The sequence below is a fragment of the Pistacia vera genome, unplaced genomic scaffold, assembly GCF_008641045.1.
Source record: "Pistacia vera cultivar Batoury unplaced genomic scaffold, PisVer_v2 Contig133, whole genome shotgun sequence".
Lineage (NCBI taxonomy): Eukaryota > Viridiplantae > Streptophyta > Magnoliopsida > Sapindales > Anacardiaceae > Pistacia > Pistacia vera.
Window position 1 is genome coordinate 801,751 of NW_022195391.1, and position 27,162 is coordinate 828,912.

Here is a 27,162-nt window from a genome sequence, read left to right on the forward strand (position 1 = left end):
TTTTTTTTTGGTATAGGATTGTGTTGGTGATTGGTGTTTTACCAAGTTTTTGAATATTGTTTTATGGAACCTTGTTATGAGTGAATTTAGCGATAGTGTAACTTTGGAGGAACAAGATTTGGTTTCTGGGTTTGATGCAAACGCTGAATGACCCCTTGAGGTTTGTTTAATGACAATTTGATGCAACATAAGGTCTGATATTGAGAGCAGAATGCAGATATTTGCAAAACTTTTTTTTTTTTTTAATCAGTGTGTTCAGATTTGTTGGTATGTTTGTGTGAAAGCCAGTAATTAAATACCAAGCAGCGAGTGTTGATGTGTATCAATAAGAGCTTGCATGACAGATTGTCTGCTGTATCATTGAAGAGATTTCCAAGGAGGTTGCTTTTGCAGTTTATTGGATTCAATTCTATACTACAAGGGTAAATGAAAGTTCTGTTTTTGCTGCACCATTGCCTGAGATGAAGGAACCTGAAGGAATTCGGTAAAATGTTTTATGTGTTAGCTTTCTTTTGCTTTTCTTGTTTTGGTTTCTCTCATTAGAGGATTTTAAGCGATATTGTGTGGTACTTCCTCACGTTACTATAAATAATTGTTATTTGGTGTTTTGAAGTGTCCAGGACATTAAAGCTGCCAGTGGAGTAAAATTTCAAGGTATAATTTCCTTAATGCTCTACTAGTTAGGCTTATATAATTCAAAGCTATTCATTTAGTGATAATGATTAGAATTTCAATGCATTGTTTTGATGCATCCAACTTATAATCCACATTGCCAGTAGTATTAGCTAGTTTTCATATTTCTTCTAGAAAATTATTTTTTCCGTCAGACTTGAAAAATGTATTCTTATACTTGCTTCCTGCAATGGATGATCATTATGGAGATGATCTCATTGATTTATGGCCGGCCATCCAAGCTTTAATGCTGAAGCATACAAATGTTGTTCATGGAAGTGTGTCGAGAGATTTAAGAGAGATTTGTTTGGTAAAATTTGATTCCTTGTTAATTGAGGAGCATGCTACTAAACAGTTGCAGAATTTCAAGCTTATAAATATGTCTTTGTAGGTTGGAGTCTTAATTTCTTGACATTGTATTTTATCTTCCATATACTCAGACTTCCTTCTTTACTGTTTGATTCCCAGATATTGTTGAAGGGGAAGGACAGAAGCAGAGAAGGAGATTTGGTTGAAGTAAATTGTATGCCGACGCACAAATGGATATTTTGTTCATAGGTAATTTTATACTCGTGTTTGTGGTTTTCATGGAACTAGTTTGGAGAATCTCTCTCTTGATTATGTTCTTTTGCTTCTACACTGTCACACATAGAACCTTCTTCTGTGATCTAGTCCATCTTCTTCTCCCAAGATTTAGTTCTTGGATGCTGAAATAACACATCCTATTTGGATTAAAACGTAGTTAGGTTGTAATTAATTAGTAAGATCTATAAAGAACTTATGTGAGATTGTTGTAAACTAAACGAATTGTCATGTTAAAGATATAAGAAAAAATTTGCAAGAAAAGATGTTGGTATAATATTATTCTTCCAAAATTTCAAAGTATCGATATTATTGGTGATTAGATGTTCGGTGTTTTCAGTGGAGAAAACTTCTATTCTTTGAGACACACAATCGAATTTGTGGAGGAGTTGCAAAAGCCTTTTGCTTGCTTTCGCAACTCCACAACAAATCTATCACGTCAAATGGAGATAATGTTCCCTAAATATATTATCTTCTTCTTCTCTTAAATTAAACTTTCGATATGTCAATTTTACCGTATGAAACAACCGTACATTTGAAGGTGCAAGTTGAAGTGGCTCAATTAGATAGAATTGAGTTCTTTGTTAAGGTGTTTTTGCGAACATAAGCCTGGTGGATTTGTGAGGGATTCGTTGTTGAAGCTAACAAGAAACCCGTTTAAAAATTATGTTTTATGTGCGAGTAGAAATTGTTCAATAACATGTATTAAGATAACTTACATTCTTTAAAGTTAAATAATGATAAAGTTATACTAAACAACTATTTTTCACAATTGATCTGCCAACAATTAATTAATGAAATACATGTAAGGTCTGTTATGAATTAACTAATTATGTTAAAAAAAAAATTGTGAGAGAAAATTAATAGTATAATATTACTCTTAACGATGGGAGAGGAGAATAATACTTTACACAGACTTAGCCATTCTTTCCATCCTCTTTAGTTGAGGTTAACGAACGGCTGGGTGGGAAATTATTTCTTTCAAACTTTTTAGGTTGCGCCAAATCTTGGGTGGGAAATTGTTATTCTCCCATAAAAGGACTTTATAAAAAAAGCTTTAACCAATAGTAAAACTACTAATTTGCTCACTTTTCAAGTAAAGTACCTTTGAAACTTCCAACATGCCCTATACCACATATTTCCAGCCCTTCAAGAAAAAAAAAAAAAAAAAAATATCGTAATATAGTCTTAGCGGTGTAATTGCAATAAAATAAACTAACAGGGACTGAAACAAAATACCATGATTTGGGAACATTTGAAAGCCGACTGCATTATAAGAGTAAACTATATAAATATTCGAAGACAGCAGACTTCAGCATTTTCCAAAAAATAAAAATAAGCCCAAAAGAGGAAAATATAAAAGCCACTAATTAAAGAGTACGACAACACAATAAAAAAAGATAAAAGAGACTACTAGGTTAATAGAGTTCGATGAGATAATAAAGTCAAAAAACTAGAAGCTGCTTAATCGACTTCCTCCATCTTGCTGCCCTCGGCCTCATCAGCAGCTTCCTCCAGTGGTGGCATGTCAGCATCGGCTTCTTCAACGTCTTCATCAATGCTCAGCCCGAGTTTGAGCATTCTGTGGATTCTGTTGCCGAAGGTGTTGGGGTCGTCAAGGCTGAATCCAGAGGTAAGAAGGGCGGTCTCAAAGAGGAGGAGGACAAGGTCCTTGACGGATTTGTCATTCTTGTCAGCATCAGCCCTCTTCCTCAGCTCCTCCATGATGGGGTTCTCCGGGTTGATCTCCATGGTTTTCTTGCTGGACATGTATCCTGCCATGCTGTTATCCCTCAAGGCCTGAGCCTTCATGATCCTTTCCATGTTGGCTGTCCAGCCATACTCACCTGTTACCAAACAGCAGGGAGAATCAACAACACGGTCAGAAACAACGACCTTCTCCACTCTGTCGCCCAAAACATCCTTGACCACCTTACACAGACCCTCAAACTTCTCCTTCAAACTTTCCTTCTTCTTCTTCTCGTCCTCGCTCTCCTCAAGCTTCAGACCTTCCTTGGTTGCAGAGACAAGCTTCTTGCCCTCAAATTCCTTAAGTTGACCAACAGCATACTCATCAATGGCATCAACCATGAAAAGTACTTCATAACCTTTCTTCTTCAGTTTCTCAAGGAATGGGGAGTTCTCTACAGCCTTCTTGCTCTCACCAGTGATATAATAGATGTCACTCTGCCCCTCCTTCATTCTGGTCACGTAATCCTTCAAGCTGGTTAGCTCATCACCACTCTTGGTAGAATGGTACCTAAGCAATTCAGCGAGCTTAGTCTTGTTTGTTGAATCCTCATGGATACCAAGCTTGAGGTTTTTAGAGAAGGCCTCATAGAACTTGTTGTAATCTTCCTTGTTCTCAGCAATCTCAAAGAAGAGCTCAATGCACTTCTTCACCAAATTCTTACGGATGACCTTGAGGATCTTGTTCTGTTGAAGCGTTTCTCTGGAGATGTTGAGAGGAAGGTCCTCAGAGTCAACAATACCCTTAACAAAGCTGAGATACTCAGGGATCAACTCCTCACAGTTGTCCATGATGAAGACACGGCGAACATACAGCTTGATGTTGTTTGGCTTCTTCCTGGTGTCAAAGAGATCAAAAGGTGCCCTCTTGGGAACAAAGAGGATAGCCTTAAACTCAAGCTGACCCTCAACTGAGAAGTGCTTCACTGCCAAGTGCTCCTCCCAGTCATTGGTCAGACTTTTGTAGAAAGCAGCATACTCTTCCTTGGTGATTTCCTCAGGCTTCCTCATCCAGATTGGCTTCTGCTTGTTCACCAAAGACCACTCATGAGACACCTCCTTGATCTTCTTCTTCTCTACCTTCTCCTTTTCCTCATCCACATCCTCAACCTTACCCTCCTCATCCTCATCATCAGAAATTTCCTACTCAGTGGTCTTCTCAATCCAGACAGAAATTGGATAAAGAATGAGCTCAGAGTGCTTCCCAATGAGATCCTTCAACCGGCGCTCCTCAAGGTACTCAAGCTGGTCTTCCTTAAGGTGGAGGGTAATCTTTGTACCACGGCCAAGAGGCTCACCAGTGGTGTCTCTGGTGACAGTGAATGACCCACCAGCCTGGGATTCCCACACGTATTGCTCATCATCATTGTGCTTGGTGGTGACAATAACTTTCTCTGCAACCAAGTAAGCTGAGTAGAAACCAACACCAAATTGACCAATCATACTGACATCAGCTCCAGCTGCCAAAGCTTCCATAAACTCCTTTGTGCCAGACCTAGCAATGGTACCAAGATTGTTGACCAAATCTGAGAACAGACAGAAAAAACTGTTAATGATCGTTCAAAAGATAGTCACACACAATCCATTCTGAGACCCAAGTACATTAGTAAAGTAAACCAACATAAAAATACTACTCACCAGCCTTGGTCATCCCAATACCACTGTCAACAATGGTCAATGTGTTGCTAGCCTTGTCAGGAATAATGTGGATGAATAGCTCTGGCTGAGCATCTAGCTTGCTCTTGTCAGTCAAGCTTTCAAATCTGATTTTGTCCAGAGCCTATTTACAATATTTCAACATTAAGAAACGCTACATTAAAACTCGATAAACTTTACATGACACCATAATTAAATCAATACATTCTTTACATCCTAAAATCACAAATGCAAATACAAACAATCACAATTGCCATTCCACTAAACAATAAAAATCATATATCAATTCAACTATCACTACAACGAATACAGCTAAACAATTACTTCATTATACAAATCAACCAAAATCTGCACAAGAAACATCTCAGTCACTTATGTTACCACTTTCCCCTTCATGTTTCTTTGTTTTCAATTTCTAATACGCTTATCATGTTTGATCTACAGTATAAATTTGTACTTCACATACAAATTTGAAATTTAAATGACAAAAACACACAAAATTTAACCTGATTGAGCAATAATTGTACATCACTTCTATTAATCTCAAACAAAGTAAACATAAACACCAAACACAGATCTAGACATTCCATCAAAACACATTAATTTCTACACATGAACATAACACTACATCTTAAACCTCAAAACCGAACTATCATCCTTTCAAAACTATAAGAAAAAAAAAAATAGAAAACGACGAACAGAGAGGGAAGTAGAGTAACATACATCAGAGGAGTTACTGATGAGCTCACGAAGAAAGATCTCCTTGTTACTGTAAAAGGTGTTGATGATCAAACTCAACAGCTGGTTGATCTCCGCCTGAAAGGCAAACGTCTCTGTCTCGGCTGCCATCTCAAACCAAAACCGACGAGTCGTTTACTCTCCGAATACTCTTCCGATCAAAAAAACTAGGGTTTGTTTGGTTACAGAGCGTCACAAAGAGAGAGAGAGAGAGAGAGACTGAGGCCGTTCAAGGTGAGTAAACGAGCTTTTATAGAAGGGTTTGCTAGGGTTTCTAGATCCTTCTACTTTGATTTCAATTTCACGTTTGATTAAGTTACCCAGTCAGCCGAAGTGTGTTGTGTGACTTCTACGGTGGTTGTCTGCCACGTGTGTGGTAGAGCAGTTTTTGTGGGGTTCTGTTCAATCGTGTTCATTTGTGACTTTGTTAGCTGACCCGCAGGTGATGTTTGTTTGTTTGTGTTGTTTCGTTTAAGTTTAAATCTATTCTTTGCTTTGTGGAAACGCTCCGTGTGCCGATAAAAAATTGGAAAATTTCACTTAAGTCCACTTAGGGTGGGTTACGATTTTCATAAGCCCCTATGACTTTAAACTTTATCAAAGACTCACTTTCTTTTATGATTTAAAAAGAGAAGGACAAAATAGTCATTTAACAATAAATCACTCGGCACTATTCATGTATTTATTTTCAGAGATGGACGGTCACGATGAATTTCAATAATGTTACATAGTATTGCTCACAAACAATTCCATTCCCTTCCATTTGGACCATTTCATCAATCCAACCACAAGCCAAGAAATTTCCATTCCACACACTTCTTGGAACCTGAACTTCACTTGAGAGAGTTTTTGCTCATGAAACTCTTCCATTTCAGGCCTCATTACACTTCCCTTGTGCTTCAATATCTCCAAGGTATCTTCTGCTTATTCCCAGTTTCTTGGTTTTTTTTTTTTTTTTTTTTGGTAAGGATTGTGTTGCTTGGATGTGTTTTTACCAAGTTTTTGAATATTGTTTTTTTGGAACCTTGTTATGAGTGAATTTAGCGATAGTGTAACTGTGGAGGAACAAGATTTGGTTTCTGGGTTTGATGAAAGGCTGAATGACCCCTTGAGGTTTGTTTAAATGACATTTGATGACAACATAATGGTCTGATATTGAGCAGAATGCAATATTGCAAAACTTTTTTTTTTTTTTAATCAGTGTGTTCATTGATTTTGTTGTATTTTGTGTGAAAGCAGTATTTAATACCAAGCACGACGTGTTGATGTTATCAATAAGAGCTTGCATGACAGATTGTCTGCTGTATCATTGAAGGATTTCCAAGGAGGTTGCTTTTGCAGTTTATTGGATTCAATTCTATACTACAGGTGTAAATGAAAGTCCTGTTTTTGCTGCACCATTGCCTAGATGAAGGAACCTGAAGTAATTCGGTAAAATGTTTATGTGTTAGCTTTCTTTTCTTTTCTTGTTTTGGTTTCTCTCATAGAGGATTTTAAGCAGATTATTTGTTGGTACGTTCCTCACGTTACTAAAATAATTGTTATTTGGTGTTTTGAGTGTCCAGGACATTAAAGCTTGCCATGGAGTAAAATTTCAAGGTATAATTCCTTAATGCTCATACTAGTTAGGTTATATAATTCAACTATTCTATTAGTGATAATGATTAGAATTTCAATGATTGTTTTGTGCATCCAACTTATATCACAATTGCCTAGTATTAGTAGTTTTCATATTTCTTCTAGAAAATTATTTTTTCCGTCGACTTGAAAAGTATTCTCTATACACTTGCTTCCTGCAATGGATGATCATTTGTAGATGATCTCATGATTTATGGGCCCCATCCAAGCTTTAATGCTGAAGCATACAAATGTTGTTTATGGAAGTGTGAGAGTTTAAGAAGATTTTGTTTGGTAAAATTTATTCCTTGTTAATTGAGGAGCATGCTACTAACGTTGCTAATTTCAAGCTTTAAATTGTCTATTTGTGGTTGGAGTCTTAAATTTCTTGACATTGTATTTTATTATCACATATACTCAACTTCCTTCTTTCTGTTTGATTCCCAGATATTGTTGAAGGGAGGACCAGAAGCCAGAGAAGGAGATTTGGTTGAAGTAAATTATGTTGCCGACGCACAAATGATATTTTTGTTCATAGGTAATTTTATACTCGTGTTTGTGGTTTTCAGGAACTAGTTGGAGAATCTCTCTCTTGATATGTTTTCTTTTGTTCTACATTGTCACACATAGACCTTCTTCTGTGATCTAGTCCTATTTACAAACTCTGTGTTCAACTGCAGTACTGTGGATCAATTCAGCGGGAAAGTGCTCCTGTCATCTTCCACTAGATGAGAATAAGGTTAGTTTCCTGTATAATTAGAAACTGATGACTTAACAGTCTCATGATACTAGTTGTTTTCATATCTTTTTAAAAAAGTTGCACAATTGACAGACTTAAAGGGTCTCAAGGAGGTTTTGCTTGGCATGAAGTTTGGAGGTATGTATTAAGCTTTAGATCTTGACTACAACGTTCACTTTCAACATGGTTAATAAGTACTTCTTAAAGCCAAGTACCTGTTCTTTGCTTAATCTTTCACTTTCATTAATTTCTTCATTTCAATTGCCTGGATTTTCCAATCGGCCTGTTAAGGCCTATGATTTTGGAAATAATTTGCTACTATCTCACCCTCTCTGACTAACCTTGGTGGTAAGAGAAATATATCACCATCCTGATCCCTTTCTCTTTGCGTTTCATATTAATGAACGACAGTTATTTTAAGTTGTACTTGGTGCTTTCTGCGAAAAATTTGAAAAGATCAATATAATAATGCTTGTGTTTTGTTTTGAATTTAATCTACTTCGATGAATTAATTATGTGACTCGCATTTTTTTTCAGGAAAGCGAAGAGCATTGTACCGCCTTCTGTGGGATACATAAATGAGAACTTAAAACCTATCCCTGAGGAGGTTCACTCTATTGAACTCTCTTTAACTTTATTCTCAAATGGACTTACTTTTACTTTTTCATGTTTGTTTCTCTTTTTTCTGGGCCCTTCTCCTCCCCTCACCTTTCATGGATTCCTCTCTTTGAAATGATACAAGTCTTATAAATTTTTGTTGCTGAAAGAAAGTAGATTGATCTTCACCGCTATTTCTTTGCAGTTGGCCCCGGCGTAGCCTTTTGTCTCACGCAAATGAGCCTCTGATATTCGAGGTGCAACTCTTGAAAGTGTTATGAGTTAGTTACATATTTTGTATCCAATGTTTTTGTTAAAGATTGATTTCTATGTCACATTTGATTAAATTATCTGTACCCTTCATGCTGAAATGAACATTTCATTGGTTCTTACAGAAGATCTGCATTCAATTTAACATATACACTCATTTCCACTCTCCATGACTGAATTAAGTTGATTATCAAACATTTACATCTGCAGTGGCTTATTAAGCTCAACTTGTTCTGGTGAAATTTTTTGACCCTAAGTTTCATCTGGACCTAATCCTATATTTGCCGCAAGTAATGATTTTATTTAAACCGTCTGCAAAAGAGCAGCTGCTGCTGTTATACTGAGATTATTGTTACTATTTGTGCTGTGAGGACACCTAGACTGACCAGCTTCAGGATGGGCGGCCCATTCCTGTCCCGTCCTCGTATCCACTCCCATGACGTCCTTGGCTTGTGGGGATGGAATCACTCCCATCCCCATCCGGCCCGGCCCGCTCGATAATGGGGCTTCTGGTATTTATCCCGAATAGCAAAATTTTCAATTAATTAATTAAAGGATAATTGAATTTGTGTAATTTGTAAGTCGTTAAGCGTTTGTGTAAATTCTTATATTGTTTGGTAAATTGTAATAATCTAATAAATTTATTTTTTGGGGCATGTATTATTATTTTGTGAATTCACAAAGTAATATACATTTATTTAATTATTAGACTCCTTCGTTTAAATTATTTTTTTTATAAATTAATACAAACATTAGAAATATTATAAAAGTAATATTATAAATTTAGATACATTACTTAAAAGTTAAAACCATGATTTAAACTCTAATTTCATATAAATCTTGCAAAGAAAAGACATAAAATTCTCAATAAAAAGGAAGGTGGGATTTTTTTTAGGACCATCCCCAGCCTTATCCTGAATTTTTGGGGATTCTTGCCCCATTGGTTGGATCCCCATGGGGTGGGGGCAAATGCCCATCCCTAAAATTTAGTGACTTGATATGTTGGTTGAAAGAGAACAACACGCTTAATAGGTGGTTTCTGTTCCCATGTCTGATTCAACCACTACTTTATGAAGCTAAAATTTAAAGAATCCATTTACCTTATTGATGAGAATTCAGCCCATCATGTTCTTTAAACTTACAAGACTGTTCATTGAAAATTTAAGGACCCAAAAAGGACAATATTGGCCAAGCACTAAGAACTTCAAGCTTGTCCAGAGATGTATGTTAAGGGTCCAAGACATGACAGTCAACGCACAGCTTTTTTTGTAGCCAAGCCGTGAAGATCAATTGGGAAAAGCTTCATTGGTCCAAGTTAAGTTGTGGATCTATTTGGTTCATTATTGAAGGAAAATCAAGAAAATTTATAAGGACATAGATCCTTAATTTAAGGAAATGTTGTCCATGACAATAAATGGGTATGACTTACACTGTTGATATTGTGTGGTGGGAAATTATTTCTTAATATTTTGTAGGTGTTCGGTTCTGGGTACCCTACATTTTTTCTGGAACCAAAACTGACGTTCCTTGAATTTGGAACCAAATTGATGATTTCGTTCCTAGGTACCCACAAGGGTTCTGGTTCTAGTTCTGGGTACCCTATAAATTAATGACCCCCAAAAGTTTTTAATAGCAAAAAAAAACCCAAAACTTACAAATACCCCCCACCTGGCACTTGTTAACAAAATAAATTACAAATATAAATTCAAAATTACAAACTCCATTACTTTGTAAAGTAGATTCTCAAAAATCAACCAACTTACTTTAAATGTTATAATATAGATATAATGTATTCACATTACTTTTTCTACAAGTTTTTATTAATCCCCTACTCTTTAATTTATTTTATATTACTCGGTTCCAGTTCTGGTTCCTAACTATAGAACCGGAATGGAACCACACAATAACGATTCTAAAATTTGAACCGAAACCTACCCGTTGACGGCCGTTTTGGTAAGAACCAGAACCAAACCCCGGGTATTCACCTGTCTACCCAATGTTATCTGTGTCCAACGTTCTTTTGAACACCCCTAATATTTTGTGTAATATTTGTTAGGGTAAATTCCTATGTTTTGTAATGCCTATTTAAAGGCCACTCTTTCATAATATGAAGTAGGCATTGAATATTGCATAAATAGTATTTGCCTTGGAGAATTGTTTTCTCTTAGGTTCCTTCACCCAAGTTCGGCCAAACTTGGTGGTGGATTGATCTTTCAAGCTGGTGGAGTTCCTTTAGGCTTGATTGATCCTTAGTCATCTTTCTTATAAGTTAATTTCCCTTGGTTACATTTCATCTCATTTCCAGGTTTGATTTGCCTTGTTTGTAATCCCATTTGTGTTGTGTTTGCAAGAAGAGTGAGTTTGACTCGATTGAATATAGATAAAAGGTGTTGCTCTAAGTTGTCATAAGGATTGTGTGTGCTTGTGGAGTGTTGGTCGGATTTGATTTAGGGTATTACAAGTGAGTCCTATCACTTATACTGTAGGTCGATTTAACTAGTGTTGATTAATGTTGAATGATAAAATTTCAGTTAAACTTTTCTGTATCAAATTGTAGATTAAGTTTATCTCCAAATGTTATTGCATGGTTTTTTATCTTTGTATTTTTATATATATGTAACATATAATATGCACATATAAAGTCATGCCAAACCCGCACTAACTTCCCATTTTCTAAATTGCGCATATCTTCATTAATTTTTTGAAAAAAAGTCGTAAAAGTGAGAGAAAATCACAATCATAATAGATCGTGGAGAGAATCCCTAGAATTGAGTAGGCACGAATATTATATATTATATTTGGGTGACCTAACACTTATTTATTTGAAAAATAATACAGTTATCGAAAGGCGGAATTCATACACTGAATGACGTGACACAATCCTGATTATTGATTAATTATGAATTAATATTAATCGACGATCAAGATTATGTTACGTCATTCGGTGTGCTCCTTTTGGTAACTGTAGCATTACTCTATTTATTTACATAACTTGATAACTACATACAATTGATGGAAGTCTCATGGGGGTTGAATGATAATTGTGAAACTATTAGGAGGTGAAGAAAATATATTCAGTTAAAACTATCAAAAAGATTCCAGTAAAATGGAATCGTTTCAAAACTGTCCATCCTCACTCAAACATCCACTTTCCTTCGATTTCAAGCCATTGTATCGCAACATCTACTATTCTTTCAAACACGGTAACAGACAAAAAAGCTTACCCAATTTTATCACCAACAAGAGAAAGCTTGTAATTAACTCAACGAAATCCCATAAAATTCTTTTCCCGAGCTTTTGGGTGTTTGTTTCCCGAGAAAGAGTTTCAGAAAATGGCGCAAGGCTGGTTCAGTGGTGGTGGGAGTAGTGAAGATCAGCTACAGAACAGTTCGACGCCGTCTTTACTAGCAGACTGGAACTCGTACGCGGCTTCAAGAGACACCGATGAGAGCTCCGGATCAGCTTTCGGGTTTGATCTCGAATCTGCTGTTAGGTCCGCCAATGATTCGGTCTCTGGCACCTTCAATGTGTAAGCATCAATTTTATATCTGGGTTTGTATAAAAAAGTGAACTTGATTATGGGTCTTTGTTTTTTTAGCCTCACTGAGCTGGGTTTCCGTATAATTGTGTAATATGTTTATTTGCTTGTGTAAATATATGAAATTATTATATTATGCCATTTTTTTCTTAATTTTGTAAGTGACAAATTTTGAACCAAAATCCATTCCTTGCTTACGGGAGCGAGATTTGATTGCAAAACCTCTTATACAAAGCCGGGAGATCCAACTAATTGAACTAACTAAAACCTACTTTTGCTAGTTTGATTAAGCATTTATGTGGTGGTAGAGATGTAAGTTGAGCGTGGATGTTTAAGAATTTTCTTATTAACTTGTGTGTTGGCTTTTATTGGGTTAAAGAGATCAGTTGCCTGTTTGTTATGTATCTGTTTTTAAAGTTTACATCTGATTGAACTGGTTTCGTTGAGTATCATATTGGATGAAATGGACAAAGCTGAGGTATTTTCTGAGGTGAAGTATGGATAGTCATTTCTCGAGTGTTGTGGAACAGGGTTTTGATAGAAGAGCAAAGAAAAGTGTATTATGTCAGTTTCAGTGTATCGAAAGCATAGGTGTTCTACTATACCTTGATCATATATGAGGGATATTATTAATAAGAAATATGAGCATGCTTAGTTGTGTTCAGTAGTTCAATGCAGACTGAGAAAGATCCATGGCTGACGTCTAAGTTGTCAGTGGGATTTAATTTTCTGATCATGTGACTTAACAATCACAGGGTGATAACTGATATTGATTAGCATCAGAAGATCATTTGAATTGTGTAAGGTTGGCAGTAAATGCAAATGTGTATCTTTGTTTTCAATTTCAATATTGGCTAGGGATTGGTCAACTCAATCCATCATTTCTTTTAAGGCCTTGCAACTTGAACTTTGGCTATTTTTCTTCAGTTCTTTGAAATTCTTTTCCTCTTTGAACTGTGGAATGGCAAATAAAATTCTAGTAGCCTGTGGTTTTAAAAGAATTCTCATATGCCTTACTTCCTTTCTACTTAATAATTTGAACTTTGGCCAAGAAGCAAGTAGTATTATTTATAAAGTTGTCACCACTGGAAAAAAAAAAAAAAAAAATTTAAATCAATTTTCTTGAAATTTGGATGGTGTGGCTGCCAATGAGGGAAAATATGTTGGGGCTAAATCTTTAGCTCAAATCTTTCACTATTTTTATTTCTATTGTGAAATATTAATAGTTAGTTACTCCTATGGCAGCAGTCTTACCTAGTTGTATACTATTAATGCGATTTCATGCTTTTTCAGGGTCTCAAAAGGGGTGAGAGATCTACCTGGGAACCTCCAGTCTGCCACTAGTAATGTCCCTTCTGGAAAAGCACTTATGTATTTTGCCTTACTACTGGCAACAGGAGTGTTCTTTGTTTTCATCGCATTCACCATGTTCCTTCCAATCATGGTTCTGATGCCCCAGAAATTCGCTATCTCCTTTACCCTTGGATGTGGCTTTATAATTGGTTCATTCTTCGCTCTTCGAGGTCCAAAGAATCAGCTGGTCCACATGTCATCTAAAGAGGTATCTGTGCTATATTTAGACATACAGAAATAGTTTCTCTGAGGTGTGCTAGCCATCTTCTAAATTTAATTGTAATTGTCTAATGTTTCTTTTTCCTGTCTTATCCACTATTCTTTCAGAGACTTCCATTCACATTGGGATTCATAGGCAGTATGGTAGGCACCATATATGTTTCTATGGTGCTTCACAGTTATGTTCTCTCTGTGCTCTTTTCTGTGATTCAGGTATGAAATTATCTTCTCTTATATTATCTATAGTTCTGCGTTTGTTTGCTTAGAGTCTTGTTTTTTCTGCTGTGTACACATCACTGTAATTGTTCATTACTTCATCATTTTGATTTTTCTGATAAGTAAACAAACAACCCTATTCAGAATGGATTTCTGCTTATCTAAATATATATCTGTTTCTCATTCATTAGAGAACATTTTGTGCAGATTCAATATTACATATTTCTTACAATAAAATATCATATTATCTGATCTAATGCCAACATCTCTGTTTTCATGGACTTTTAGGTTCTTGCGCTTGGATACTACGCCATTTCCTACTTTCCAGGTGGATCTGCTGGGATGAAATTCCTCTTCTCTGCACTTACCTCTTCAGTAATGAGATGTTTTGGGAGGTGACCTTAGACTTTTTATTATGAATGTTTCCCTTTGTACATTTCTTTGGTGAACTCAGTGTCCCAGTTAATGATAATGTCTTCCTTTACATACCAAAAGATTGTTATAACAAATGAAACTGCACTAGAATTTTCCCAAATTTTGGTAAAAAATACACATTATAACCATTTTTCCCTTTCCAAGATGTGGGGTTTGAAATTGTCTTTTCTCCTAGGTATGAACTATTGCTAACTTTTTCTTGTTCCAAAAATGTGGGATTCTGGAATTTTCTTTCTCAAGGTTTCAAAGATGGGCATGGTACTGTGGCAGTTTGGTTGCTGACATGAACTTAAACCCTGTAGAAAGCTATTTGAATGAGCTTCTTATATTTTTTTATGAGCATAATTTGTACTGAGACCTTGACAGGATTTTGATCCAGCTGCCCTTGGTTATATTGTGGAAATGTGCTATGTTACCAGTACAGTAACATAATCGATCTGATACGATCGTTGACTTGACTAGATGATGCTGTGCATTAACATAACTCTATACTTTGACATGGAAATGAGATCTTCATATACTGGCGTGGAAATTACAGAATGACACAAGCCAGAATCAACTTTCCTTTTTCGCTAAACATGCTAATATAGTCAACTTCAGCCAACTAAAAGTTTCAATCAATAGAGTGAGCAAGGGAATTGCTATCTTCTTGGGGGTAACATCATCTAAGGATAGGGTCCAACGGGTCCAACGGTTGATCTCGCACCAAAGGTTGGCAATTAGATTCTAGGTTGGCAATTAGATTAAAAGAACGTCTTCAATAAAAAGTGTTTATTAACAACCTCTAGGTAGTTTGACGGTTCGTTTGAGACTTTTAAGTGTACTATTGAAGAGGTCTTGAGTTTGAATCCCTATGCCTATTAATAAGTGGTAGCCACTGGAGGTTTATCTAGTCGTTAACTTTGGATTTTGAAAAAATAGTTGAGATACATGTAAACTAGTACGGATATTTCGGATACCAAAAAAAAAAAATTATTTATCTATGTTCGTCTAATCATATGATACATGTAGATCACGTGCGTTTATGTGACATATGTCTAGTCATATAATGTATTCTATGCGCGTTGATGTGATTTATGTCCATCCTCAAAGATTTATAGAAGAGTGCTACTGTAGAAAAGAATAAGTTAGTCAAACTATCCAAACAAAAGAATCCAAATCCCATTGACTTGCAAGCTCTATGGCCAAAAGTGGTGGACCTTTTTGGGCCCAAAATTTGGCCCATTAGACCCAACCCTTGACCTCCTTGATGGGGTAGATCCAAACCCTAATTAAATATTCATTAGCAAACAAAGTGAAAGCTAAACCTAGAGTAATTAATCACAGCACAGCCTTAGGTGTCAACTGTCAAGGTTATTTTATTCAAAGGGAGAGAGACAAACAAGCCTAAGCACACAAACTTTGACTACCAAAGGTTATAATCAATTAGTTAAACAAGCTGTGTACTTCAATCAAAAGGGTAGATTTTAATAGGCCAATCCTATAGCTTTTCTCCCTCTTTTACATCCATTATCTCAATTACAATATTATGAATTGGTATAAAAAGATGTGTTTGGGAACCCCCAATTCCTGAAATTAAGGGAGAGATTAGGACAGGGAAGTTAGATTAGGGGACAATGATTTGACCTTTATTGAGCATATACATGACAAACTCTTGATTTATAAAAGGACATTATTGAAAGCAATCGGTCATCTTCTTCAATAAGAAAACAAACCCACCAAAGAAAGTAGCCATTTGAGGGGTTTAAGTGTCTCTCAAATGACATAATCGAAACCATAGTCTATAACAATAACAAAAGGGAGAGTCAAATATAATGATGTATTAGTGAACTTTATAGTATACCTATTAGATTAGGTACATTGTTTTGCTTTTTCAAAAAGAAGAAAAGAAAGAAAAAGATGTATGTGGTTAATCATCAGTCAAGCATCACACGTGTGGTGAAAAGATGGTAGAATTTTTTTGTAGATTTTATTAAACTGCGTGTCCCATTCATAATCAGAAGTTTGAGTTCAATTATCCAAGTGTTTTCAATGCATAATTCAATCACAATTAGGTATATTGCTTAGCCCTGTTCAAAAAGAAGAAAACAGTGATTTAGGGTTGATCATAAGTGGGTTATCACAAGTTATATAAATAGATGAAGAGATTTTTTTTTTTTTGAAACATGGTGTTCGAACGCCAACTTATACGTACTTCGACTAATCCCTGTAAGTGAACTAGTACATCATCTCACTACCATGATCACCTGCTTAAATCTCGGGAGCTCAGGGATTCGAACTTGAGGTTGTGTACATTAACCACACATCTCAACACTCATCCTACCACTTGAGCTACTTAAAAGTGGGTCAGATTTGCAAAACTTATTGAACAGCGAATCCCAATCTAAAGTTCGAATATATTATCTTAGCATTTGATGCATATAACTTATTCCGACCCTATTTGGTTGGTTTTATCTACTAGCCAGAAGAGACTATTTAAAGTTATAAGCATTTTTGAAAATTATTAGATTGTTTGGTTGCATTTCAAAAGTGTTTATGTGAATTAAAATAAACTATTTTACGGCTTATAGGAGAAGCTCAAAATTTATAAGCTTTATTAAAACTTATTTAAAGTGTTGAAATTTAAAAAAATATACATATTCAATTTTATAAATTTGAATGTTCTACTATCATATATTAAAACCATTTTTGATAAATTTCTTTTACTCTACTCTAATAAAATCTCTTTTTTTATAAGCTTTACTCGAAAAAGTCGTACCAAAGAGATTTCTAAAACAATTATTCAAGAATATATTATAGGTCCCAATATAAAAAAGACAGTCAATAATAATGACAATATGGGTATTAGTTAATACCAATTTTGATGCAAACATTTTCAATAATCAACAAGAAATAAACAAGAATCTCACAAAATCAGCCGGCCACATCAAAGAGACTAGACATTTTAATATCTTCTCATAGATTTAGTATTCTTTTGAAAGCTTTAAAATTGTGAATCTAGCCAACTCATTAGTGATAATTGAATAACTCAATTATGGTTGTCAAAGAGAAGACTTACTTGGCCAAGTGATATATGAGTCAAATTCAAGTGAGAAGTGCCAATAATGTGCACTAAAATAATACAATCAATACATAATACATTTGATTAATGGGAATTCATTTTGGACCATCATAGGGCATTGCATTACAAATGGGTATAACATAGATCCTGAGTGTTCGTTTAATTTCATCCACATTCACTGCTCTTGATAGAGACAAAAGCCAGGGCCACTGAAGCTGTTTGCGCCGAATGTGTCGATTCGTTTGAGATTAATAAAATTATCCATTTTATTAAACTCCCCATGTAAGAGGTATCAAAACTCTCTAATAAAGGTATCTAATACTTTCTAATAATCTTCGGATGTGATCGAAATTAATTGATCAGATCATGTATATGATAATAATAATCCCACTATAAAACAGGGATTTGGAAATGGGATGTGGGTTTGAATTTGATTGTGATTTGGCTCATGACAAGTCTTAATTTGAATCCATCGTCATTCATAGTGGATTAATTAGGTACTAAAATAATTTGTGGGGTGCATGCATATATATCCAAATTGCCAACTCCATAGAGCACGTGTGGTCATATCCCAACAAAAAACCCTCTCATAATGCCACAATTTGTAGGCCATTTTAGGGGCCACAAGCACTTTTTTAAACCCACTAAATTGCTCTCTATCTTGCTTGTGTAGTGTGAACATCTGCTGTAGTGTGAACATCTGCTTTGAGCTCTTGACTCTTGTGCCTTCAAGAAATTTTGGGAAGCATTGAGCCTTTCTAGCCCTTTCTTTATCTTTGTTTCCACAATCTTGCCCATAGTTTCTTACAAATGGTTTAAATTCCCAACATCTTATAGAGTTTCATCAACTTTATGCCTATACAAGTTATATTTAAAAGTAATATGTATATGTTAACGTCATAAAAAAACGCTTTCAGATATCCAAACACATTTTTTAAAATTAAATCGACAAAAACGTATTTAGAAGATAAAAGAACTATCCAAAAATACATTCTCTTTATGACAACATTATCGAACTATGGGAAGCATTGAGCCTTTCAAGTCACTTGTTTAGCTTTGTTTCAAAATTTCAATACATTTACAAGAATCCATCAACTTTATGTACATAATTTCTATTTAAAAGTACTTTTGACATTGTAAAAAACGTTTTCTGATATCCAAACAAGTTTTTTAAACTTAAATCGATAAAAACATATTAAAAAAAAAACTATTCAAAAATACATACTCTTTATAAAAATAATATCAAATTATGGGAAGCATTGAGCCTTTCAAGTCATTTGTTTAGCTTTGTTTTAATTTTTTTTATACATTTATACAAATCCCTCAAATTTATGTATATAAATTATCTTTAAAAGTACTTTTGACTCTATAAAAACCGTTTTGAGATATCCAAACATGTTTTATAAAATTAAATCGATAAAAACGTATTTCAGAAAGATAAAAAAAAATTAAATACCATTCAAAATACATAGTTTCTACTAAATCACTCCAAATATATTAAAATTAGAAGTAATAAACCTTCTCTCTCTCTCTTCTCCATGTGCAAACTCTCATGGCACAACACATAAATTGACAACTCAAGCATTAAAAAAAATTGCCCCACTACTTAGGAAAATTATTAATGTGGTAATTGGTTTCTCTATGTGGAAGAAAGAATATTGTTCATAAACTAAGCTTAAAACTTCCCTGTTTTTGCATCATCCATTTAATTTGAACTATTGGCAATATTAGTTCATGTCATGTGCTTCATCTTATTATTATTTTTTTCCTCCACCAAACCAATTAAGATATTAACAATTAGTAGATTCCAATTCCTCAAAACTTTGAAGCAAATGGGATCATACTCATGTGATGAGATCCATATTGAGTTCTTGTGAATTGTTTTAAGTCAATATTTAAGTGCTATTAAGGAATTGGGGCTTTTTGGTGCTTCTAAATAGTGTTTTTAAGTGAGTGCTTTGAAGAAATATGCTTAGAAAAGAAGCTGAAAACTAACCACTAGGCTTGTGGATGAATGATAAGACTATAGCCATCTAGGTCGATTACCCATCAGTCTTTTATTCGAGTCCTACAAAGTAGTCATTTATCATATTTATGACTTACTTAGTCAATTGAACTTATAAGATATTCAATTGATCTTAGGGATTAGTTGAAGTACACGACTGCACATAGGCTGTCTCGGACACTCCAATTATTAAAAAAAAAAAAAAAAAAGTTGAAAACTTGGCAACTTGAGAGGTTTGCAAAGATTTTAAGTAGAAGTTACAATGTCAACATTACCCATTTCCTAAAGAAAAATTAATTAATTATTGAAATGCCCATTTAATTAGAAATTAAAGTGCCCATTATTAAATATTGCTTGGTGAAATTTGACATCATCCCCCATTAATGTTATCTCAAATTTTATATCTTCAAAATCCTTTATTTCTAAGGCATAGGAAAACTTTTACAAGTTGCATCTCAAATTTCACCCAAAAAGTTAACAATAAAAGGTGGGGTTGGAGAAGGGACCATTTCAATTTTATCATATTATATATAAATTAAATAATAAAAAATAATTTTGATCTTCTAAATTTAGTTGGGGTATTCCTTGTCTCTTCTTTTGATGTTATTCTTGACTCTTTATTTATTTAATTGAATTTTTTTTTTTTACGGTTTCTTTCATATTCTCTTTCTGCCATCAAATATTTTTTTCCTTTCTTCTACAAGGCTTCTGCAAAATCATGTGAAGTACTTATAAAAAATGCTGGCAAAATTTCACATAACAAGTTACAAGATGTTTGTATTGAGAGAAGCATGATGTATGAAGATTGAAGATAAAAAAAATTAGATTTTGCCCTAGAAGACAAGCTCAAGGGGACCATTTGATGAAGAGTGTTTGAACATGTATTGCATTTAATACCATGACATAAAATTGCATTAATTTTCATAATATGAATGTGGGTAGTCAAAGTGAAAAATTTTATCTCCAAGGTTAATATGGAGAGAAAGAAGAGTACCATCAATTCATTAAATTCTAATCCTTGAATGGTCGTTATCATATCAATAATATATTATGAGAGACGTCTCAGAAAATTATTGTGTTAATACAATGAGACTGATCAATTAAAAGTAACTATAAAAAAAGTTACATATTGACACATATGTGATAGTTTTCCTCTTTGTTGATAAACACCTATATAATTCAACAATAAATATTACTATTATGATTCGTTTTCAGAAAGACTCGCTTATATAGTTTCTTATAAGCGAATAATTTCACTATTTCAATATGATAATAGACGTGTTTTTGATTAAAAAAAAGGTAATGTTTCGAAATCTAAATAAGGGATCTTCATGACTTTAAAGTTAATCCACTATATGATATTTTAAAATGAACCATCTTATAATGTTTTGTGGAGGTAAGTAAGGTTTGATGATGGGTTAATAATTAATATTAATTAAGAACTCTTTTAAGTTGGTGCAATGTTGTCCCTTCCACTCAAGGCCAATTGATCTCAATTTTTATGTTATCTTTTAATCCTTTACAGCAAAGACCAGCCGACAACATGACCAGATTTGCAGTTTATAAATTAATTGAAACCTTTAATTAATTAATTAGTTTTTAACATATTCCTAACATTCATGTGCTCTTCATTACTCTATAAGATTCCTTGAAATAAATCTCAATTAATGCTTATTAAATCCAGTAAATTATACCTAATCTGCCTTCTGTAGAATAACTAATTAATCAGATCCCCAAAATTCATTGGAATAAAGAAGTCTAATGAACCAACCCTGGGTATCCGAGTGATTCGATATAGACTCTTGAATGTATTACTTAAGAGGTCCTGAGTTCAGATTCTGAGTTCGAGTCCCTTTTCAGTTACTAATAGAAGTGGCCATTAGAGCTCTTTCTTAGTCGGTAGTTCCAAGGTCTTGGGAGATTAGTTGAGATACGTGTAAGTTGGCTCAGACACCCCTAGTCTTAAAAGAGAATAAATAAATAAAATAAAGAAGTATAATGATATGCTACTTTTTACCTTAATTTGTGGCACTCAATTATAAAGATGAATAAATTTTAACATTTATGAGACATAATACTGTGTATTTAGCTGCTTAAATGATTGAAAGTAATATTGAAACATTGCCATATAAGAAACACATGGCTAGTTCATCAATTGTGACCACAAAAAAATTGATGGACAACCCTAGTTCTTGGCTTATTGAAGAAGATATCATCAATTTGATCAGAAGAGAGAAGAACTAAAACATTCAATGGATGTGTGTCAAGTTGGTTTGATCATTAAGCTATCACTATCTTTGAGATAGTCTATCAATTGGACCTCCTATCTTGTTAATTGATTATGCCACTAATATTTGTTTTTGGGTTAATTTTAATGACCTCTTATTACTTTTAGTATAGTTTTTGGAACACCCTTATAGTTTGAGAATTACCGTCAGTTTTCTTACAAGGATCACTAATCTCTTCTACAGAATGATAATTGACATGTTTTAAAAATACCCTTGTAAACCACCCACTTGTGGCCGGATAAATAGAGGGGCGGATCTTTGTAGATATTAGGTTTTTTTTTTTTTTTCCTCTGACAAATGGTTAGAAGTTCTTCATCTGGATATGAATCTTACATAGTGGTATATAATCCATTAGATATCAGAAATTGTTGAAGAAAGAAGACGATGTTTCTCTATCCCTTACCCTCAAAATAATTACATATACATTTACAAAGTTGGGATCTTTGACTTTATATCGTAGCCCATGTGATAGTTAATTTAGCTGCATCTTCTTAATCATGGTACCTTATAATAAGTGAAATAATTTGTCAAATCAACTGCCATATACGCTGAGATACAAAATTAAGATTTCAACTTTGTATATGTAGTATTATTATCCTTGAAAAATACAATCTCTAGGCTACATTTCTCAAACTATAAAAGCATTTGTAAAATTAGGGCAAACAAATTGGGGAAACATTAGGGGAGGTCAGCAAAATTAACCCTCTTACTTTCCATCTAATCTAATCAGTTTCTAGAGCTGATTAATCATACGAGCTTGAAAAATCTCATTATCTCTTGACTATGACAACGTGAAATTCTGTATTTGAGAATGACAGCCAAAATGACCAGAAAAAGAGGCAACAAGATTATTATAATCTGTTAAAATTATGAGTTAAAAAAAATGGAAATGTTTTTAGTTGCTTCAAGTACCAACATTTCCCTGTATGACAGTTACTCCTGGGTAAAAAAAAAAAAGCAGAAACATTTTCAGAAAACAAAAACACATTGATGACACCAGAAACTAAACAATACATCCCATAAAAAGTCCACTTTGATAAATAAAACCAAATTCACCAGTCTGCATATATTAAAAAAATATATTAAAAATAAAGAAGGTGGTATTGGATCCAGATCTTCTGCTTTTCTTCTATAAACAAAACATGGGGTTCCCCCCTCTACAATCCCAAAACAGATAACCTGTTTTTCTCTCTAAGCAATGCCTGAAACTCTAAGGCATCTGTTTGTTCCTCCTAATATTTCTTCTTTCACTTTGCTTCTTACAATAACTTCTCTTCTGTTTTGTTCTTGTTATTCTATTGATGAACAAGGGCAGGCTCTTTTGACATGGAAGAACAGTTTGAACAGCTCCAGGGATGTGTTGGAAACTTGGAATCCTGGAGACACAAGTCCATGCAAATGGTTTGGGATTCATTGCAACTCAAATGGAGAAGTGGTGGAGATAAGTTTGAAAGGACTGGATTTGCAGGGCTCATTGCCTTCAAATTTTCAGGCCTTGAAGTCCTTGAAGAGACTTATCATATCATCTTGCAATCTCACAGGGAGGATTCCGGAAGAACTTGGGGAGTTTCGCGAACTCGTGTTCGTTGATCTTAGTGGGAATTCTCTCTCAGGGGAGATTCCAGTGGAGATTTGCAGGCTGAGCAAATTGGAAAGTTTGTATCTTAATACAAATTTTCTTGAAGGTGAGATTCCTTCTGGCATAGGAAACTTGTCAAGTCTTGCTTATTTGACTCTCTATGACAATCAACTCAGTGGGGAGATTCCAAAAAGTATTGGAGCATTGAGCAAGCTGAAAGTGTTCAGAGCAGGAGGGAATCAGAATCTGAAGGGTGAGCTGCCAGAGGAGATTGGAAACTGCACAAACTTGGTTATGTTAGGCCTCGCCGAAACCAGCATTTCTGGAAGGCTTCCTTCTTCAATCGGAAAGCTGAAAAAGATTCAAACCATAGCTATTTATACTTCATTACTTTCAGGCCCTATTCCTGAAGAGATTGGAGACTGCAGTGAGTTGCAGAATCTGTACTTGTATCAGAATTCGATCTCCGGTCCGATTCCAAGGAGAATGGGGGAGCTCAGCAAGCTTCAAAATTTACTCTTGTGGCAGAACAGCTTGGTTGGTGCAATTCCTGAGGATCTTGGTAGCTGCACAGAGCTGAAAATCATGGATTTTTCTGTGAATCTTTTAACTGGAAGCATACCAAGAAGTTTTGGGAACCTTTTGAAGCTTCAAGAGCTTCAGTTAAGTGTCAATCAGTTGTCAGGTACCATACCTATTGAAATTGCAAACTGCACAGCTCTGACTCATCTGGAAATTGACAACAATGAAATTTCTGGTGATATTCCTGATGTTATTGGCAGTCTACAGAGCTTGACTCTATTCTTTGCCTGGCAAAATAATTTAACAGGCAATGTTCCTAAGAGCCTTTCTCAGTGTCAGGAACTTCAGGCTGTTGATCTGTCTTACAATAATCTCTTTGGTTCAATACCAAAAGAGATTTTTTCATTGAGAAATCTCACCAAGCTGCTTCTAATTTCCAATGATTTGTCTGGCTTTATACCTCCGGATATAGGCAACTGCACCACCTTGCGAAGGCTGCGTTTGAAAGGCAATAAGCTAGCTGGTACTATTCCATCAGAGATTGGCAACTTGAAGAGCTTAAATTTTGTTGACATGAGTGACAACCATCTTGTTGGAGGTATTCCTCCATCAATTTTTGGATGTCAAAACCTGGAGTTTCTTGACTTTCATTCTAATGGTCTCACTGGTTCTGTCCCTGATACTCTTCCCACAACCCTACAGTTTCTGGACCTCTCAGACAACAGGCTTACTGGTCAGCTCACTCATAGCATTGGCTCACTATCAGAGCTAACCAAACTTCTTCTGGGAAAGAATCAATTTTCTGGAAGAATTCCAGGGGAGATACTGTCTTGCAGAAAGTTAATCTTGTTAGACCTTGGAAACAATGGTTTTTCTGGTGAAATTCCGAAGGAACTTGGTCAAATTCCAGCACTTGAAGTGGCTCTCAATCTTAGCTGCAACCAGTTTTCAGGAGAGATCCCATCGGAATTCTCTGGCCTTAGCAAGCTAGGAATACTTGACCTCTCCCACAACAAACTTGCTGGGGACCTAGATGTTCTTACAAGCCTGCAAAACCTTGTCTCCCTCAATGTCTCCTTCAATGACTTCTCTGGGGAATTGCCTAACACCCCATTTTTCCGAAAACTCCCTCTAAGTGACCTTGCTTCCAACCGAGGTCTATACATCTCCGGTGGGGTTGTAGCGTCTACAGACGGTTTAAGACATGCAGGCCAAGCCAGATCAGCAATGAAGCTAGTTATGTCAATCCTCATCAGTGGCAGTGCAGTTCTTCTGCTACTAGCAATTTATGTATTAGTCAGAACCAGAATGGCTAGCAAAAGGTTCATGGAAGATGAAACTTGGGAGATGACTTTGTATCAGAAGCTTGAGTTTTCCATTGATGACAGCGTCAAGAGCCTAACATCAGCTAATGTGATCGGCACAGGAAGCTCAGGAGTTGTGTATAGAGTCACAATTCCAAACGGGGAAACACTAGCAGTGAAAAAGATGTGGTCATCAGAAGAGTCTGGTGCATTCAATTCCGAAATTCAGACTCTAGGTTCAATCAGGCATAAGAACATTGTCAGGCTTTTAGGCTGGGGTTCAAACAAGAACCTGAAACTGCTCTTCTATGATTACCTCCCCAATGGAAGCTTGAGCTCACTCCTTCATGGAGCAGGCGGCAAAGGAGGAGCCGACTGGGATGCTAGATATGATGTTGTTTTAGGTGTAGCACATGCACTTGCATATTTGCATCATGATTGTGTGCCTGCTATTTTGCATGGAGATGTTAAAGCGATGAATGTGTTGTTAGGCCATGGCTACCAGCCTTATCTTGCTGACTTTGGTCTAGCTAGAATTGTCAATAGCAATCCTGATGATGGCCTTTCTAAACCAAGTCAAAGACCTCAATTAGCTGGTTCTTATGGTTACATGGCTCCAGGTATTCACCTTACTTTACCCTTTTCACTTTAGATTCTAATTCTAAATCAGCTTTTTGCTATGTGATTAATCAGTTACTTTCTTTTTTTTTTTTGGTCGGTTTTTTAACAGAGCATGCATCAATGCAGCCGATCACAGAGAAAAGTGATGTGTACAGTTTTGGTGTTGTTCTTTTGGAGGTTTTAACAGGGAGGCATCCACTGGACCCAACTTTACCTGGTGGTGCACATTTGGTTCAATGGGTTAGAGACCATTTAGCAAGCAAAAGAGACCCAGCTGACATTCTTGATCCAAAGCTTAGAGGGAGAGCTGACCCTATAATGCATGAGATGCTTCAAACACTGGCTGTATCATTTCTCTGCATCAGCATAAAAACCGATGATCGCCCCATGATGAAGGATGTTGTTGCAATGCTGATAGAAATTAGACATGTTGAGTCCACAAGGCCAGAAAATGACATTTCAAAAGGGCAATTATCAAGTACTCCTCCTAAGTCCTTGCCTCCTCCTTCTAGACTTGCAGTGTCACAAGGATCTTCTCACTGCTCTTTCACCTTTTCCGACGAGTCAGTATAATCATCAGACCTCTCATACAACCTCAAAAGATCCGATAGCTAAACCAGTTAATACCCATGAGAAAGGGGTCAATTCTGAATCTCAGAATTTACTATGTTTGGTAATGTAGATTTAAATATTTAAAAATTTTAGCATAGTTGCTAAGTAATATTATTGTAGTATATTATTAACAAATGTAACAAAAATAAGAGGAGATTTATCTTGGGAAGAACTGAGGGAATGACTGCAGAATTAGCAGAACCTTAAGAAATGATTGGTAGATTTGTATTTATGAAATCATAATTTATTGCAAAGTTATGAGATTCTCTTTCTCTTTCTCTTTGTCTGAGCCAGAGCCAGTCTGTCTTAACAGCAAGGCTCACATGGTCCCATGCTCGTCACATCAAATGGCCATGTGCTTTCTGAGAGGGACTTTCCAGCAATGTAAAGAAACTGCTAAAGAATAATACTACCCTTGATGTAGAAGAAAGCATGTTCTAATCTTAACCGCATGAGGAAGAGGAACAAGACCCTTATGCTTGATGTATATTAAATAATGATAAAAGGATTGAATAAACTAGATTGCTTCACATGGCAGAGAAATTAAGGTCCCAGTTTGAGTATTACTGCAGATCCACTGGTATAATTGTGGTTTACTTCAATTGCAAGAACTGTAATTGTGGCAATATCAATGTTTTGTCAAGCTGTTGTTGTGAAGTTCTCTTGTCCTTTTTTCTAAAGTTATAGTTCAACTCTAATCTTGATAGCACCTCCTTTAGGTTAATTCACAGGGATTTGTTTTTAGGTTTCACACAAGTATCATTCTTTTAAAATATGTCTACTTAGTTT

At 35.3% G+C, this 27,162-nt stretch overlaps 3 protein-coding genes and 1 pseudogene across 3 annotated transcripts; 3 read left to right on the plus strand and 1 right to left on the minus strand.

Annotated features, from left to right (window-relative positions):
* The first annotated feature begins 292 nt into the window (after nt 1–292).
* On the plus strand, nt 293–8,631 carry LOC116122369 (annotated as a pseudogene).
* Nucleotides 2,478–5,625, minus strand: LOC116122367 (heat shock protein 81-1-like). The gene is given in 3 exon segments (XM_031408228.1): nt 2,478–4,529; nt 4,642–4,783; nt 5,383–5,625. Coding segments are annotated over 3 exon segments (2,079 nt in total). The 5' UTR covers nt 5,509–5,625; the 3' UTR covers nt 2,478–2,718.
* A 3,127-nt stretch (nt 8,632–11,758) lies between the features above and the next one.
* On the plus strand, nt 11,759–14,440 carry LOC116122334 (protein transport protein SFT2). Its single transcript, XM_031408196.1, has 4 exons — nt 11,759–12,149; nt 13,452–13,719; nt 13,839–13,943; nt 14,235–14,440. Exons 1-4 carry the CDS (start codon nt 11,953–11,955, stop codon nt 14,343–14,345), a joined length of 681 nt encoding a protein of 226 aa, XP_031264056.1. The 5' UTR covers nt 11,759–11,952; the 3' UTR covers nt 14,346–14,440.
* Nucleotides 14,441–22,744: 8,304 nt separating this feature from the next.
* LOC116122335 (LRR receptor-like serine/threonine-protein kinase) lies at nt 22,745–26,651 on the plus strand. The gene is made up of 2 exons (XM_031408197.1): nt 22,745–25,760; nt 25,871–26,651. The coding sequence occupies exons 1-2, from the start codon at nt 22,934–22,936 to the stop codon at nt 26,332–26,334; spliced, it is 3,291 nt and encodes a 1,096-aa protein (XP_031264057.1). The 5' UTR covers nt 22,745–22,933; the 3' UTR covers nt 26,335–26,651.
* The last annotated feature ends 511 nt before the right edge of the window (nt 26,652–27,162 follow it).